General features: G+C 34.5%; 1 protein-coding gene across 1 annotated transcript in view; it reads right to left on the minus strand.

Moving 5' to 3' along the window:
- MDGA2 (MAM domain containing glycosylphosphatidylinositol anchor 2) overlaps positions 1-18,857 on the minus strand; it is a 1,012,098-nt gene that overhangs the window by 513,007 nt on the left and 480,234 nt on the right. Inside the window, exon 3 of the mRNA XM_037834933.1 lies at positions 10,578-10,752. Coding sequence (XP_037690861.1) covers positions 10,578-10,752 — 175 coding nt within the window. The remainder of the gene's footprint in view (positions 1-10,577; positions 10,753-18,857) is intronic.

Genomic DNA, 18,857 nt, shown 5'->3' on the forward strand with positions numbered 1-18,857 from the left:
GAAGTTTGGGAAAAATTACAGTTATCAGAATGTGGACCCAATGTTTCCTATGCAATCACTTATACTTTACTTCTGAGTAACATCTTTTCAGTCCATTTTATTTATTGTTGTCAAATATTGAGGAATATCAATTCTTATGAAGAACTAAAGAAAGTTGTGAATATAAATCTAGTATTAAGTTTTAAAATTGACAACAACCTCCTGATAAAATTTATACAAAATTAGTTTTGCCTTCTAGGAGCTTGATAACAAGGATCTCTAAAGTAAAATCTTCAAATCTGGATTTTATGAATTAAAATATCAAAATTAAAATTATTACATTATGCATACACATAGTTAAAAATGCCAAATAATTATTTAAAAACACAAAATAAATATTAAAAACACACTGTCTCAGGTATTTCCAAGACCCAAAGGCAACCTTTTTAAATGCATTTCTTAACTAGTCATTCTTGGTTTTACCTTAATATTTCTAAATCCTTAACCTGCTATTTATAGTTTTGTTTTTTTTTTCATTTTCTGATTAAGTTTTAAAGATTTCTTACTGTAGAAGAGAAGCCTTTAGCCTTCTGTACTAACCCCATCCCATCTTCTACATAATTATAGCATACTTTTGGCTAGATCAAGGATTTTATATCTGTATTTATGAAAGTATTTTTCACAGTTGAATCACAGTGTTTTTTGATTACATTTCATGTCTTAAAACTTACTTGTCTTCAGTCAATAAGTCCCACATTTTGTTTCATTGATTTTGTATGCGCCCATCATTACTACATTATTAAACTTTCCATGAGAGTGTAAAATTCCTCTCTAAATCATCAGGTAACACAACAGTTACCTCTCTTTCTTGAAGACATCCTACCTGCAACCTCTTTCCTCCAGCTTCAGTCTGTCCTGGTTGCTCTTGAGGCCCAATGTAAAGCTACTATCATGGTGTCTTGGGTCATTATCATTCTGGGATTCCCTTAATATTTTTCTATACATGATCTCCTATTTTTTGGATTCTATGCCTGCTTATTTTTTGTTTACTTCCTTATTTAAGTATAACATATCCAAAAGTGGTGCCCTAAAAAAGGGCATATAGGGAAAATAACGGAAATCCTATAGCTCTAAATGGGTCTTCTTTCTTTTTTGATATATGAAAAAAAGGGTCTGCCTGTGTAGAAAATTCTAGTTTGGAAATAACTTTACTCTTTACTTCAGAATTTCAAAAGCTTTACTCAGTTGTTGTCTAGTCTCCAGATTTCTACTGAGAAGATCCATGCAATTTTTACTACAAATTCTTTATATGTCTTTATTTTGTAAAAATAAATAAATGCATTAATAAATAAATAAAAATATAATCTTTCCTTTGTTTGTAGGGTTTTGAAAATGCTTGTTGATGTGCTTTGGTTTTTATCTAATTTATTCCATTGTGGTAGACACACAGTGGGCACTATAATTGAAAAAAAATCTTGATTACTTTTTAGAAATAATTTCTTCCTCTCTGTTTTATCTGTTTGAAATTCTTCATATTCAGATGTTAGATCAGGAGGACTAATTCTCTAAATTTCTTCTCTTCTTTCTTATGTTGCATCTCTTTGATTAAATTTTATTTTACTATCGGTAACATTTCTTAAAATTTATCTTCCAATCTTTCTATTGTTATTCTTCTTATTATTAAGTGCTCTCTGATATGATCTGAAATTTCCTTTATTATATTCTCCTGTTCTTGTTAAATGGATGCAGTATTTTCTCTTTTATTCTGAAAATAATTATTATAAATCTCAATAATGGTGTTTTGCCTTTATTTTTTAGTCCCCCCACACATACACACACAAACACACCCATGTTATCCTTGTTTCCTAGTTCTTTTTCCCATTTCTTTGCCTTAGTCTCTCTCTTTTCTGTTGAAAAACTCTCTCATACTTCTGGTTAAGTACACTCTAATCAAAGAGCTTACTATCAAATGGTAGGTTTCGTTGCGAGTATATTAGCTGGGCTGTTTTACCATGGCCCCCAATTGTCCAAATCTGTAGCTTTTTTCTTGGGTTGATCAGTTTTATCAGAGAAGAATCTTCCAATCTGCCAATGACCAGCATTATCAGAATCAAGAGTGAGAAGGGACTGTAATTAATATGTAAACTTTTACTTATTACCCCTGATTTAACTATAGCAACTATGGTACTGTTGTCTCTTCTTTTAGATGACTCAAGTTTTCTTGGATCAGAGTTTCTCTAGTTCAATATCTCATGAAAAATAAATTTCTAGTCTTCTTTTGGAGTTGTTTGGGGAGTCTGTGGCAGGGGGGTGAGGGGGCGATTAGGCATTGTGCCCTGTGAAGTGAGGAAGGGGATCTAGGTGTGTAACTGCTTCTTATATAGACTTTCAACCAATTCTTCTGTTTTAGACCCTATACCCTCACATAAAGAGCTAACTTGAACACTTAATTCCTGAGCTTTTGGGGTTTCTACAGCATGAGTATGCCACGTTCTGGCTTTCATACTGACAGCTCTGATTTAAGTTTTCTTTGTTATGCTAAGCAGTTGCTATTCTCTGTTTTGATTTTTTTTTTTGCTTCAATTTTATTTTTTCTTTTACTTCATCTCCCATTTTTAAAATAATTATGGCTCTGTACCTTTTTGTTGCTGTTGTTGCTATTATTCTTGTTTTAGTCTTTATCGTTGTTTTTAGCATGGTTTCAGTGCGTGACACATGAGGAATACATAAGTTTAAAACAGTAGATTTAAGTAGAATTAAATCCACATGTTTCTTTGAAATATACAGCTATTAGTTTTCAGACCTTCAGTATCTTTTTCCCACCAAAAGAGAAAGTGTAATTGAGTAGCCTTTGGTTAGAAACATTTGTATAAATGATTGGATCAGATTTTGAAAAAAAATCACTGTATGCTTGTGAAGCCTAAACAAGCATAGTTATGATAATAATTTCTCAAAATAGTGACACAGAACAAATCCTATTTTGATTAAAATATTAAAAACAAAACTCTTGGGAATTCCACTATAAAATCTGTATAGCCTAACTTTAATATAAGAAACTTTATGAAGTCATGTAGGAAAAAAAATGATAATGCAGATTACTAAATCTTTGCAAAGTGATCAAAAGGTTAATATAGTTTTACAAATATTTTAAAATATCTATCCAACAAAATCACCTCATTCTATATATTAGTGTCAGCATTGTATCAAGTTCCTTTTCTGAAACTAAATTTTCTCATCACAGTAATGAGAAGTTAGCAGTAAATTTTATTGTAGTCAGGATTTAACTATAAATCTAGAAACCTATGATCAGAATATTGGGTTTAATGAGAGATACCCAGTTTCACTATTATGGAAACTCCCCAAGACTGCTATGAAAGTAATACATTAAAGGACAGTTTCTAGAGATAACCTACTCCAAAGGGTTCAAGGCTAAATTCCAGCATTATTCATTGGAATTCTTGTAAATCAAAGCCATAGGCTACTTCATTTGACGATGCAAATATAAGCCTTGCTGCAAAATATTTTTGTATTTTGTATTCTATGTCTGTCCCATATTCCAAGTTCTACCAATGTTGATGAAAATTCTATAGGTAGAACATGTTTAGAAAAAGAAGTAGAATCTGCAGTGCAGATGACTCTAAAATCATGGCTCAAAACAGAAAAAATGGCCCAATTGTTTTAGCATTTCCTAAAATAATTTAAGCAAAAGTACCTGAAATAAAGTTGCTTACTTGTTCATGGTTTATAGAAAATGAGTAGCTATTCAATAAAGCAGTCAAACATCAAACTGAAGTCCAAGCACAGATGAATCCTAAGTACTATATTCCAGTTTTAGACATCAGGGTTGACAAACTTAAAAAGAGCATTACCACACTACTCACTTTCTTATTAACAATGATAGAGCAGATTTCAAATTATAAAGATTGACTCAGAGAAAACATAACCTAAAAACTCTGGTTTTCAACGAAGATTATATTTGAAACACATGGATTCTGCATACAATAGCCCTAGTTGTCTCTAGTGTTAAGAGATTTTTTGTTTGTTTGTTTGTTTGTTTTTAATTGAGATTGTTCACATGCCATACAATTATCCAAAGATCCAAAGTTTATAATCAATTGCCCCCGGTACCGTCATACAGCTGTGCATCCATCACCAAAATTAATTTTTTTTCAATTTTTAGAACATATTCATTACTCCAGAAAAGAAATAAAGACAAAAAAAGGAAACTCAAATCCTATCATACCCCTAACTACCCGCCCTCCATTGTTGACTCATAGTATTGGTATAGTACACTTGTTACTGTTGATGAAAGAATGTTAAACTACTACTAACTGTATATAGTTTGCAATAGGCCTATTTTTCCCTATATGCCCCTCTATTGTTAACTTCTAGTTATAGTGTCATACATTTGTTCTGGTTCATGACAGAGATTTCTAATATTTGTACAGTTAATCATGGACATTCCTCACCACAGGATTAACTGCTTTATACATCCCCATCTTTTAGCCTCCAGCTTTCCTTCTGGTGACATACATGACTCTGAGCTTCCCCTTTCAACCACATTCATGCACCATTCAGCACTGTTAGTTATTCTCACAATGTGCTACCATCACCTCTGTCCATTTCCAAATGTTTAAGTTCACCCTAGTTGAACATTCTGTTCAAAATAAGCACCCACTCCCCATTCTTTAGCCACATTCTATATCCTGGTTACTTATATTTCATATCCATGAGTTTACATATTATAATTAGTTCATATCAGTAAGACCATGCAATATTTGTCCTTATGTGTGTGACTTATTTCAAGGTTTCTTCATCAACCCATTTTTTTTAAGATGGCTTTGTTCCATACACTCCATCCTAAGTAAACAATCAATTGTTCCCTGTAGAGTCATGTATTTATGTATTCACACCATCACCACTATCTATATAAGGACATCTCCACTTCTTCAATAAAGCAGGAGGAAGAGTCAAAGAAGGTAGAGAGACAAAAGAAAAAGAAAAAGAAAAAAGAAAGAGAAAAAACAAAAGAAAACATGACAGCTAGGAAGCAACAAAAGGAAAGATAGCATTAACCTAAAGTAGAATAAAAAGTCAGACATTACCAATGTCAAGAGTCCCATACCCCTCTCTTATGCTCCCCCCCATATGAATTTAGCTTTGGTATATTGCCTTTGTTACATTAAAGGAAGCATAATACAATGTTTCTGTTAATTGTAGTCTCTAGTTTACATTGATTGTATTTTTCCCCCAATACCTCCTTATTTTTAACAGCTTGCAAGGTTGACATTCATTTCTTCTCCCTCATGAAAAAACATATTTGTGTATTTTATCACAGTTGTTGAACACTCTAGGTTTCACTGAGTTATACAGTCCCAGTCTTTATCTTTCTTCTTTCCTTCTGATGTCCCACAGGCTCCTAGCCTTTCTCTTTCAACCATATTCATAGTTATCTTTGTTCAGTATGCTTACATTGCTGTGACACCATCACCCAAAATTGTGTTCCAAACTGCTCACTCCTGTCTTTTCCTTTCTGTCTGTCATGATCCCTTTAGTATTTCCTATAGTGCAGGTATCTTGTTTACAAACTCTGTCATTGTCTGTTTGTCAGAGAATATTTTAAACTCTCCGTTATAATTGAAAGACAGTTTTGTCAGATATAGGATTCTTGGTTGGTGGTTTTCCTCTTTCAGTATCTTAAATATATTACCACTTCCTTCTTGCCTCCAAGGTTTCTGTTGAGAAATATGCACATAGTTTTATCAAGCTTCCTTAGTATGTGATGGATCACTTTTCTTTTGGTGTTTTCAGGATTCTCTCTTTGCCTTTGATGTTTGATAATCTGATTATTAAGTGTCTTGTCATAGGCCTATTCAGATCTATTCTGTTTGGGGTATGCTGTGCTTCTTGGATCTATAATTTTATTCTTCCTTCATAAGAGATGAGAAATTTTCATTGATTATTTCCTCTATTATTGCTTCTGCCCTTTTCCCTTCTCTTCTCCTTCTGGGACACCCGTGATATGTGCATTCATGTGTTTCCTGTTGTCATTCAATTCCCTGAGACATTACTCACATTCTTCTGTTCTTTTTCCTGTCTGTTCTTTTGTGTGTAGGATTCCTGGTATGTTGTTCTCCAGTTCCTGAGGGTTTTCTTCTGCCTCTTGAGTTCTGCTGTTGTATGTCTCCACTGTGTATTTCATATCTTGTGATATGCCTTTCATTTCCATATATTCTGTCAGCTGTTTTTTTGAACTTTTGATTTCTACCTTATGTATGCCCAGTATTTTCTTCATAGCCTTCATCTCTGTTGCCATATCTTCCCTAAACTTTTTGAATTGATTTAACATTAGTTGTTTCAGTTCCTGTATTTCAGTTGAAGTGTAAGTTTGTTCCTTTGACTGGACCATAACTTTGTTTTTCTTGGTGTAGGTTGTAGTTTCCTGTTGTCTAGGCATCTGGTTTCCTTGGTTACCACAATCAGATTTTCCCAGACCAGAACAAGCTCATGTCCTAGAAGGAGGAAATATTCAGTATCATGTTTCCCTGAGGGTGTATCTTAGAAGATTGTCACACCCTGTGAGGCCTCAAACTGCTGGTGCTTTTCCTAACCTGCTCAGCAGGTGGTGCCTGTCAGCCTATTGTTCCTGACTGGTATAAGGAGATGTGGCCCATGGCTGTTTTCCCCCAGGCTCTGGGGTCTGGTTCTGAATGGAAGGTGAGTAGTAGAGCTGGGCACCACTTCTTTCCTCTTAGGGAAGATACATCCCTAGGGAGTTTTCATTTGCATTTAAATGGGTTCTTTGCCTCTCTGACCCTGCTCTCTCCACCCTCATCTGGGTCAGAGTGCTGCAAACTGAAAATCACTGAGGCTTTCTCCACTGAGCCACTCAGGTTGAGAGAGAGAAAAAGGGACAGAAAGCCCCCTTTCAGGGCCAGTCCATGGCCCCAAGTTTCACCAGCTGGCCAGAGACAGCATCTGGTCCTCTGAGCTCCCACTCCTGGCACAGAGAAGTCCCCTGGCTCTTCAAGGTCAGTTGTCACTAAAAACCTCTGTCAGCTTGCATTGAGCAGTCCATGTTTTCCAATTAAAACCCCAATTGGAGCTGGACTGAGGAATATATGCTTGTTCAGAGAGTGCTGTTCTCTATCACAGTGAGGCTTTGCCATTCAGGCTGCCATGAGGGTAGGGGGGGTCCCAGCTCATGTCTGCAGTTTCTACTCACAGATTCCACACTGCAATCTCAGGTATTCCTCCTAATCCAGGTTGGTGTATGATGTGTGGACAGTCATGGTTGTCCCCCAGAAGTTAATCCATATCATTTACTAGTTGTTCCTGGTTGTTTATTAGTTGCTCCAAGGGGAATAACTAACTTTCACTCCTCTCTATGCCACCATCTTCCTAGGTTTGAGTTTTGATCAAACAAAACATGTCTGAAAATTTACTCTCTGAAGGAATTTGTTTATTCAAAACTTTCAAAGATCTGCATAAGTACTTTAAAAGCATGTCTAAATCCCCATTAAAAAAATCTATTCTGGAATTGAAAGTTTTCCATTTTCTGGAAGTGTTATATTGGAGAGAAGCCAAATTTACTCATAGAGTCTAGAATTTAACTTGCGTTAGTATTTCAAATAATATAATTGAGACAACTTTCTAATAATTCCTAGTCACCAAAAAAAGTACAGAAAATAGTACTTCAATCTGGCATCCATCATAGAGGCATTTCACTTAAAAACACAAGACAAGATGTTTGACAAGAACAGATTGCATGGGGAAAATCTCAACAGGAAGTCAAAGGAAAGGAAGGGAACCAAGAACTAAAGTCTTCCAGCAGGGTTGCATGTAAAGACTAACAGTGCTTGGGAAATCTAGAGTGACCAGCAATATAATTTCCAGAAAGTTGTCCAATATGAACTAAGATCCTGAAGCACAACTTATCTTGGACATCAAGAGAAGAAAAGACAGAAAAGACAGAAAAGAGTGGGCATGATGCAGAAGAGTAAGTACTAAAAAGACTTTGTTGTAAGAGGAGGAGAAAAGAATATTTTAAAAGTCTCTTTAAACATGATTTTCTCCCTTTATATGTGCATTTAACGCAGTAATGTTTTGTTGTTGCTGCTGCTTTAATTAACAAACCAACTGTGGTAGCAGTGCAGGTCACTATCTCTTATTCAAAATTTTGAGGAACATGTTTCAGAATTTTTATTCTATAAAGATAATACTGTACCATGTACTATGTAGCATGCCCAGCAGTATCTGTAGGTATACTCTGTATTCAAAATATTATTTCCTGAGAAAAACATATGATTATTCATACAAAACAGGGTAAATGAAGGCTATAAATAGTTGCAAATCATTTTTGGTCAAATTTCACTATGTGTTACAGACCGAATCATGTTCCCCACAAAGAGATGCTTGAGTCCTAACCTCCAGTTCTGTGGATGTGAACCCACTTGTAAAGGTGATCATCGGATATGTTATTAGGAGGGGTGAAGCCACACTGAATGAAGGTGGGTCTCAATCTGCCGGGACACAGGAGGAGGAGACAGACAGGGAGAGGCAGACCACCATGGACAGAGGCAAAGACTGAGTTACGGATGCTGGCAAGCCACCGCCAGAACTCTACAGACTCCAGGGAGAGCGTGATCCTGCCAACACCTTCAGTTTGAACCGCTCCCCTCCCAAACTGTAAGACGATAAATTCCCATTGTTTAAGTCAACTAGTTTGTAGTACTTCATTACAGCAAACTCAGACATGGCTAAATTAGTCAACGTAAGGTTTTGACAAAAGTTACCAAAAACAAAACAAAACCAAAATTAAACTCACAACAACTAAGCACCCTTTCAGTAAACAGCAACACCAAAAGTAGAATAGCAATAAAAGCATAGGTATGTACTCTAGAATGTTAGATAATGATGCTTATCATATTTAAAGTTAAAAATGAATAAAAATACTGAAAAATAGGAAAACGATATAGCCGCTGAATGTAGACAGTGAATAAAATATTTAGCCCTCTTGCCCACTTCCCAGTCATCTGAATAACTAAATGATATTCAACATTAGGATATAATAACTAGACCACATATAATTCCAAGCACCTTCCTCACTACACAACATTTTTCTTCGTTAAAAGAAAATGAAGGAGGAAAGGAAGGAAGGTAGGTAAGATGAGAGGAGCTCCATGCTTGGTTAACTTATATCTGAATTACTTTAGGCAAATATATCTTTTATTCTAATATTAGAGAGAGAAAAAATGAAATGTAAGTTATTGCAAAAACAATACAGTGATGGGTAAGCTGGTACAAAATATCACATTGGTGAATTTCTTGTTTTGTTTTTGGTATGGAAAGAGGTAAGGAGGCCAAGAGTATTTTAATTATGTAAAGGGGAGTGAAGGGTTTCTGCCAAAAAAAAAAAAGTGGAAAAATTGGACCAAGAATAAAAATAAGTCAACAAACAATTTACAGGTAGCGTAGCATTGCCCAAGATTGATCCTGATTACTTTAAAATTGATTAGATTAACAGATTCAAATAGACAATATCATTATTCACAAACCAGTTCAAATAGCTCCATATATATGATGTGCATATTTTAAAATAAGGATAGCTTATTTTATTCTCACATAGGTAAAGTTAACAAATGCAATTAACAGGATACATAGCATGATACTATCCTCATACAATATAAAATGCATTTATCTACTTACAGGCATTGCTAAAAGACTAGAATGATACACAGCAACATGTTACTTGTCATTAGTGGGAATATAAGTAATATTTATTGTCCTTTTGTTAATCTGGTTCTTAAATATTGTACAATGGTTGTTTATTATTTTATCATCAATTGATGAACGTTTCTAATGAAGGTTCTTTCTTCTGGAAATTTATTAAGTGAGCTATTACACTCTGTGATTGTAAGTTCATGTCTCAACTTGGCTAGGTTATGGTGTCCAGTTGTTTGGTCAAACATGCACTGGCCTGATGGTTACTGTGAGGATATTTCATGGATTTAAATCATCAGTAAGTTGATTGCATCCATGGCTGATTACATCTACAATCAAGATTTACCTCAACAATGAAAGAAATCTCATCCAATCAGCTGAAGGCCTTAAAAGGACAACTGATGATTTCAGATTCCTTAAAAGGAAGAATTTCTGTCTCTACTTCAGCCAACTAGCTTCTTCTGGAGATTTCATTGAAAATCTTCATTGGAGTTTCCAGCTTGTGGCCTACTCTATGGAAATCAGACTTGCCCATTCCCACAGTCACATGAGACAATTCCTATTAAAAAATCTCATAATATATAAAAGAATAATATATATATACTGAAATTTATATATTATTTATAATGAGATTCTGTATGTATAATGTATTTTATATGTGAATATATATAATCTATCAATTCTGTTTCTCTGGAGAACACTGACTAATACACTATCTTTTATAGTTTTTAGCTAGACAGAACTTCAGAACTATATTTTGGGGAAATAAACTATAGTTTTTCTCAATAGTTGTAACAATAAAAAATAGATCTCAAGTGGTAGGACATAAGAAACCATATTAGGTTTAATAATAGTTCTCCGGGAACTTTACTTACAGTACACATCCACTCTGATTGACTTTATTGCTGGGGACCCCAAGCCATTCTCTGCTTTACAGTAATACCGGCCTCCTTGGTGTCGCTGAATGTTTGTAATCCTCAAAGTCTCATTGAAGACACTTGAGTCTTGGAATCTGTCAGAGGCACTTCCTGCTGTTTTGGTCCACCTGATCTGAGCAAGCATCAACAAAGATTGTTACTTTAGGTTGGTTTTCCCACAGAAAAAATGAATCAATGATCAATTATACATTTGAAGAGTTTGCTTTCAGAGTTGCTACATCACCATTTCTGGCAAATTACTGAAAAACCAAACAAAATGCACACAAGAATAATACAATTTTAAATGCAATATCATCATTGTTTAGTGTATGTAATTCTAATTCAATTGCATAGCATTCATCAATAGTTTAATCAGTGAGGAAGGTAATGTAAAGTATAACATAAAAGGAGTCAAATATAAGTAGTACATTGGAAATATGGGTTAGTTTCTCCTTTTGCTTAACATGTAAAACTTTCATATTTTCAAACCCTGTAAAGTAATTTTTACTTATTTAGTGTAGGTAGGCTCTCAATATCTTTTTGGACATGTCTTATTGTTTTATGCTAAATTTCACATTTGATTTGGATAGTTTAGCTATATTACTATAATGGCTTATTGAATCATGTATAATTTTATACACCTGGCTGTAAAATGAGTTTTTTTTTTTAAATGCCATTGCTTTCAAAAGCTCACAAATGACTTGTCTGTTTTGATAATTAGAATTTACTTCACATCAATAATTATTTTAAAAAAATGCGCAAGCTTTCTCAAAGAGAACATTTCTATTAAAATGCCTAAACACTTTGAATATCTAAAACATCCCATTTTAAACAATACCATTCTTTTAAACACAGCTGTGTACAACAGATTTCATTTTTGCTAGCAATAAAGACGGGCATTCAACTCAAATTTTGTGTATTTTAGCTTATAAAACCTGAAATAAAAACACACAATGGTACTGCAAAGTGATACAAAATGGGTAGAAAATAGGATTTGGTTTTATTTCTCTCCTTGTCCCTGCTCTACAGTATATTTTTATTTGTTTTCATTTTTAAGATATAGAATGAACTTTAGAAATCCTCTGCTCAAACACATATGGAAAAAAGGGAAAAATGAAATTAAAGATTGAGCCTCGAAATTGAAATCCTATAATACTGACATATAATGTAAATGAATATTTATGGCCTAATACCAAAATTTCTCCACATCATTAAAATATCAGTATGAATACAAGCATGTTGTTCTTTTAATTGTGAATGAAATGAAAATGTTATTTATGCATTCATAAACTTCAGTCATTCAAAAAATATCAAGTATTTAATCAACAACTTCTATGTGCACGAAAAATATGAAGAAGTAAATGTCATGATTCCTGACTTTAAGCAGTATATAAACCTATTACTAATATGTCCATAGAAAGAAAATGTGTAACAAGGATGCTGTTTTAATAAGAAATTTTTCTATGGGGAAATCCAGGATTTACATCGATTTAAATTTCATTTGCAGGTAAAGAGAGATGATATGAATAAACCAATTACATATTTTTGTTCTTGTATATAGAGATGTAAATTCTAAGATAATGGACATATCTTAAATATAAGACACAAATAAATGAAATCCCAATTAACATATCAAATTTTCCCTGAAAGTCCAGTAGAATACTAAAACTGATTTGGAAAAATAAATATTTTATAATATAAAAATTAAGTTTACAATAAGAGAGTTACAGGAATGTACTAGCCCTTTCAGATATTAAAAAATGTTATTAAGACACAATGACCAGATTTTATAATTCTTGTAAAGTATTAGATATGGTTCAGGGAGGGCAGGGAAAGAGAAAGAGAGTGAAAGAGAGGCAGACAGTGATAGAGAGAGACACAGAGAGAGAGAGAGAGAGAGAGAGAGAGAGAGAGAGAGAGAAGGAGCTAGTGTTTAGAAAAGCAATTAACAATCTTTTTAATCTTTGGCCTCCTTTACCCTGTTAAAAATTATTGAGGATCCCAAGCAGCTTTAGTTTCTGAACATTATTACTCATAATTAGAAATTAAAATTGAGAAGATGATAAACTATGTATTATTAACTCATTTTAAAACTACATTAATTAACTCATGACATCAACATAGGTAACATATTTTTAATCAAAAAAACTATATTTTCCAAAAAAAAATTAGTAAAAAGAGAGGCACTGCTTTATAGCTTTGCAAATCTCTTTAACGTCTGGCTTAGAGGGAGAAAGCTACCTTATATCTGTTTACGCATGCAATCTGTTACTCTGAGAGATAGGAAGAAAATCTTGTTTCATACAGATATTTAGTTGAGAGGAAAACTTTAATAGCCTTTGCAGATAATTGAAGATGTTCTTTATTGATAATCTACCAAAATGCTACAAGTGATAGTTCAATATTTGCTTGCAAAGTGGAACCTGAAGCCAGATCAGTGAACTTTTTTGTACTGTTACATCAAAATCCATTGGTCTACCTTGCACTTTGAATAGATATTTTTTTCACGTATGATTTTAGAAAAATAATTTTGTAAATTACATCATTTTTTATTCAATGCATCGTGTATTGGTCACATGGAAAATACTGGTTCATTGAGTTTTCATTATATAATATAAAAATGTCAAATTTGTTAATATTACCAGTCATCTCTTCAGAATATTCTTCAAGTATTGGGAAACTGTCAAGCTTATGTTGACAGATTTTTCCAAAACTCTAATTCTCTCTTAAAAACTTGAATTTTAATATTGGCAACAAATATAACCAATTATTTCTTGGGATGTTTTCTCTGGGATGGCAGACTCATTTCATTAATTTTTGAGAAAATATCTCCCAAGCACCAAGTTTGAATAACCATAGCTTATCTAACAATCATCTTTTAAAGTAAAATATGTGTTCTGTGAAAAACGTAGCTAATTTAGCACACATCTCCTTTTCCTTGAGACACATTATATTTAAATATGAGCAGAAATATTTCAGATCTACTATATACTTCCCATTGTGTCATACAGAATATAAAAAATTTATAGAATTTAAGATTCAAGATATTTTTTTAAAATGCTACATTTTACTGGTTTATCAAGGACATTCTTAAGAGACTTTTTTTAACTGTGAGTACAAGGTGGTGAAGAAGATAATGACTGCTAGTAGACTGTGATAACCCCATCTTGATTCATGATAAGACGTCAACTGTTTTATCCACCATTTCTTTCGTATATCACTACAAATGACAAAAATTGACAGTGAAAAAACAATATTTTAGTATTATTATGAAAATGGTCTTGAATTTGAGAAACCCCTGCAAGGGCCACATGATTCACTCCTGTTCCTGTAATTCTATAAACCATACTTTAAGGACCATTGATTATAAATAGTCAAATAGTCACACACATATATGGGATTTAGGATTTCATAAAAGTGGCATTTTAAATCAAAAGGGGAGAGATAACTTAATAAATGGTGTTAAGACAACTGACTATATATTATAAAGGGGGAAAAAAGCTGATTCTCTATGCCCCTCTTTGCCCAAAATAAATTCCAGATGCATCAAAGATTTAAACATAGAAAATAGAAACCATAGCAAGTCTGTAAGAAAACAAGGGACAATTGTCTAGAAACTTGCAGTCAATAAGGCTTTTAATAGTAACCTGAAAAACTTTAAAAGAACACTTTAATTAGTGTAACACATTTTTTAATTCTGTCATTCCTATGGAAAACAGAACATATCATAAAAATATCAAAAAGAAGCGTTAGTTTCTGTAATGTATATGTGATATGGTATACTAAATGGAGAACAAGCTAATGAATAAGAACATGAAATTTAGGGAAAGTAAGAAATACAAATGTGTATTATGTCTGTGAAAAGATGCTTCACCTCTCTGTTTTTTTAATATATAAATAAACCCATGAGGAACAAAAATTCATCTACTCAGGATTCAGAAATTCAGATAATATCTTGTATTGCCGAGGTCTTGTTGATACTGGAAGGAAAAATTGGTACAACCTTCCTTTCAGAAAACTAATTTTGTAAGTTACATCAAAAGCACTCACTTTGGGAGAGGAGCTAAGATGGCGGCATAGAGAGGAGTGGAAGACTGTTAGTACCCCCCGGAACAATTCATAAATGACCAAAAAACTAGTAAATAACCTGGAATAACAGCAGGGAGACAAACGTGACTGTCCACTCATCATCCACCAACCTGAATTGGGAGGAATGCCCGAGATCACAGCATAAAATCTATAAGCAAAACTAAGGACCAGTGCTGAGAGCCAAGAGCCGAGAGCTGAGAGCCCCTCCCTCATGGAAGCCGCGCAGTGCACTCTCTCAGCCCAGCTCCAAGTGGGGTTTTAATGTTAACTGCTCAATACAGACAGTGAATCCTCAACAAGCAGACAGAGGCTTTTGGTGACAACTGACCTTGGGAGAGTCGGGGGACATATCTGTCTCAGGATGGGGAGCCCAGAGGATTGGGTGCTATCTCTGGCTGACGGGTGAACCTGGGAGTTTTTCTGTCCCTTTCTCTCTCTGTGGAGAAAACCTCAGCCATTCTCAGCCTGCAGCACTTTGCAGTAAAGACAGCCTCAGCCATTTTAAAATCAAAACACTTTGATCAGCAGAGTCAGAGAAACAAAGAACTTATAGATATGCAACTGACATCTCTGGAGGGGGCATAGCTTCCCAAGAGGAAAGGAAGGGGCCCAGCTCTACTGCCCATCTTTCAGTCTTTCTGGAAACCAGACCCCAAAACCTGGGGGAGGAGAGCCACAGGCCACACCCTCTTACACAGGCAGTGACAGGCTGACAGGTGCATCTGCTGGGCAGAAAAGCACAGGTGTCTCAATCCTCTAAGAAAAGCCATCAGGGAAACCAGATACTGAAATATTACCTCCGTCTGTGACCTGAGCCTGTTCTCATCTGGGAAAACCTGATTGGGGTGGCCTAGGAGGTCAGATGCTTAGACAACAGAAAACTACAACCTACACTAAGAAAAACGAAGCTATCACTCAGTCAAAGGAACAAACGTACACTTCAACTGAGATACAGGAATTTAAACAACTAATGTTAAATCAATTCAAAAAGTTTAGAGAATATTTCACAAAAGAGATAGAGGCTGTAAGGAAAAAACTGGGCATATATAAGGCAGAAATTGAAAGATCAAAAAAACAACCAGTAGAATATATGGAAATGAAAGGCACAACACAAGAAATGAAAGACACAATGGAAACATACAACAGCAAATCTCAAGAGGCAGAAGAAAACACTCAAGAACTGGAGAACAAAACACCTGAAAGCCTACATGCAAAGGAGCAGATGGAGAAAAGAATGAAAAAATATGAGCAATGTCTCTGGGAACTTAAAGATGAAACAAAGTACAAGAATGTCCATATCATTGGTATCCCAGAAGGAGAAGAGAAGGGAAAAGGGGTAGAGGCAATAATAGAGGAAATAATCAATGAAAATTTCCCATCTCTTATGAAAGACATAAATGATAGGAGAAGATGGGAGTGAGAGGTTTGGAACACAATTTTGGGAGATGGTAGCACAGCAATGTAAGTACACTGAGCAAAGATAGCTATGTATATGGTTGAGAGAGGAAGGTTGGGAGCATGTGAGACACCAAAAGAAAGGGGAAAGATAAAGACTGGGACTGTGTAACTTAATGAAATCTAGAGTGTTCAGCAATTGTGATAAAATGTACAAATATGTTCTTTTACAAGGGAGAACAAGCAAATGTCAACCTCGCAAGGTGTTAAAAATGGGGAGGCATTGGGGGAGAAATGCAATCAACGTAAACTAGAGACTGTAACTAACAGAATCATTGTATTATGCTTCCTTTCATGTAACAAAGGTGATATATCAAGGTAAATGCAGATAAGAGGGGGGGATAGGGAAAGCATGTTAGACACTTGACATTGGTGTTGTCTGACTCTTTACCCTACTTTGACTTAAGGTTACTTTTCCTTTTACTACTTCCTAGCTGTCATTTTTTTCCTCTTTCTTTTCCCTCTCTACCTTCTTTGATGCTCCCTCCTGCCTTGTGGAAGAAATGTAGATGCCCTTATATAGACAGTGGTGAAGGTGGTGAACACATAAATATGTGACCATACAGAGAACCATTGACTGTTTACTTAGGATTGAATGTATGGTGTGTGAACAAAATCATCTTAAAAAAAAAAAATGGGTTGATGTCAAAACCTCAAGAGCAATGTACTGAGTGAAATAAGCCAGCACATAAGGACAAATATTGCAGGGTCTCACTGATAAGAACTAATTATAATATGTAAACTCATAGACATGAAATATAAGGTACCAAGATACAGGATGATGCTTAAGAATGGGGAGTGGTTGCTTAGTATGAGCAGAATGTTCAACTAGGATGAACTTAAATGTTTGGAAATGAACAGAGGTGTTGGTAGCAAGATGTGAGAATAACTAACAGTGCCAAATGCTGTGTGAATGAAGTGGAAATGGGAAGCTCAGAGTCATATATGTCACCAGAAGGAAAGTTGGAGGTCAAAAGATGGGAAAGTATAAAACTGAATCCTATGGTGGGCAATGTCCATGATTAACTGTACAAATATTAGAAAACTCTTCCATGAACCAGAACAAATGTATGACAATACAACTAGAAGTTAATAATAGAGGGGCATATAGGGAAGAACTATATACCTATTGCAAACTATATACTACAGTTTGTAGCATTTCAACATTCTTTCATAAACAGTAACAAATGTACTATACCAACACTGAGAGTCAACAATTGAGGGGGGTTGGTTAGGGATATGGGAGGATTCGAGTTTCCTTTTCTTTTTCTTTCTTTTTTTCCATCTTTCACTTTATTTCTTGTCTGGAGTACTGAAAAGGTTCTAAAAATTGAACAAAAATTAAGTGTGGTGATGGATGCACAGCTGTATGAGGGTACCAGGGGGAACTGATTATACACTTTGGATCTTTGGATAATTGTGTGGTATCTGAACAATCCCAATAAAAATTAAAAAAAAAAAAAACTCTCTCACTTTGATGCAACAATCATCTGGCTAAATTTTACCTTCTAACACATATGCACAAGAGTGTAAATAAATGAGCCTGCTGCACGTATAAGAGTAAAACATTGGGAACACCATTAATATTAAATGATAGTCAAGTAGTCACAATCTAATTCACTCTAAAATTAAATAGAATGCAGTCATTTAAAAATTAAAAATGTATTATTGAGTTAAAGAAAAGCCAAGGAAGAAACGAGAATGCCACACTGTGTAAAAGCATAATATGTGTGTGCGCATATGCTAATATGTTTATTGCATAGGGAAACACAAGAAACTTAACATTAACTCTTTGAGTGCAACTGGGAGCAAGAAAAGGATAATAAAGATTTTTTTTTTAATTTTCCATTTCTCATTCTTAGTTACATTAAATTTTATTTTGCCACAAGTAAACATTGCATTTGTTACTAAAAAGTTAAAAAAAAAATAAATAACATTCTCTAATGAAATGTATGGAATTAGGGGGAGTAGAAAATAAAAGTAAAGCTAAATAACAATAATCATTTATGGAAGGTTTTTCCCTCCCTTATTTTCTTTATTCTTTAAAAAAAAAAAAAATTCTGAAAAGAAATATTCCTGAACTGAAGAAAGATATGTCTATTCATTGAAATGGTTTACCAAGTTAATAACTTATAAAAGTTTTCATCTCAAAGTCTACTTTCTCTATAGGCCTCCACACAGAAGGAGTTTTATTGTGTCAGAGTCTATTCATTCCCTAATGTTGATCGCCCCTTCTTCCAGAGTGAGAGAATCCTGATTTAGTAATTGGGCACATGGCCCCCAGAAAAAGCCATTTTTCAGCCTCCCATTCAGCTAAGTTCTTGCCAGTGTGTGTGTATGTGTGTGTGTGTGTGTGTGTGTGTGTGTTTATTAGAGATGTTGTAAGTTCATGTGCATCAAATACACCAAATTCACATATTGCATCCTATTAACAACACCTTGCATTAGCATGGTACATTTGTTACAATTCATGAAAGACCGTTTTTATAATTAAACTATTAACTATAGTCCATTGTTTGTAATAGGGTTCACTGTGTTGTACAGAAATGTCCATAGTTATGGGGAAGCAGCACTCCGCATTTTGCTCGTCCTTGCTGCTGGTTCCCATCTTGGACCCTGAGCTAATTTAGAATGAAAGTCAAGCAAAGAGAAGCAATGAGACAGGAAAACAAAACAAAACACCATGAATTCTGG

The sequence above is a fragment of the Choloepus didactylus genome, chromosome 4, assembly GCF_015220235.1.
Source record: "Choloepus didactylus isolate mChoDid1 chromosome 4, mChoDid1.pri, whole genome shotgun sequence".
Taxonomy (NCBI): Eukaryota; Metazoa; Chordata; class Mammalia; order Pilosa; family Megalonychidae; genus Choloepus; species Choloepus didactylus.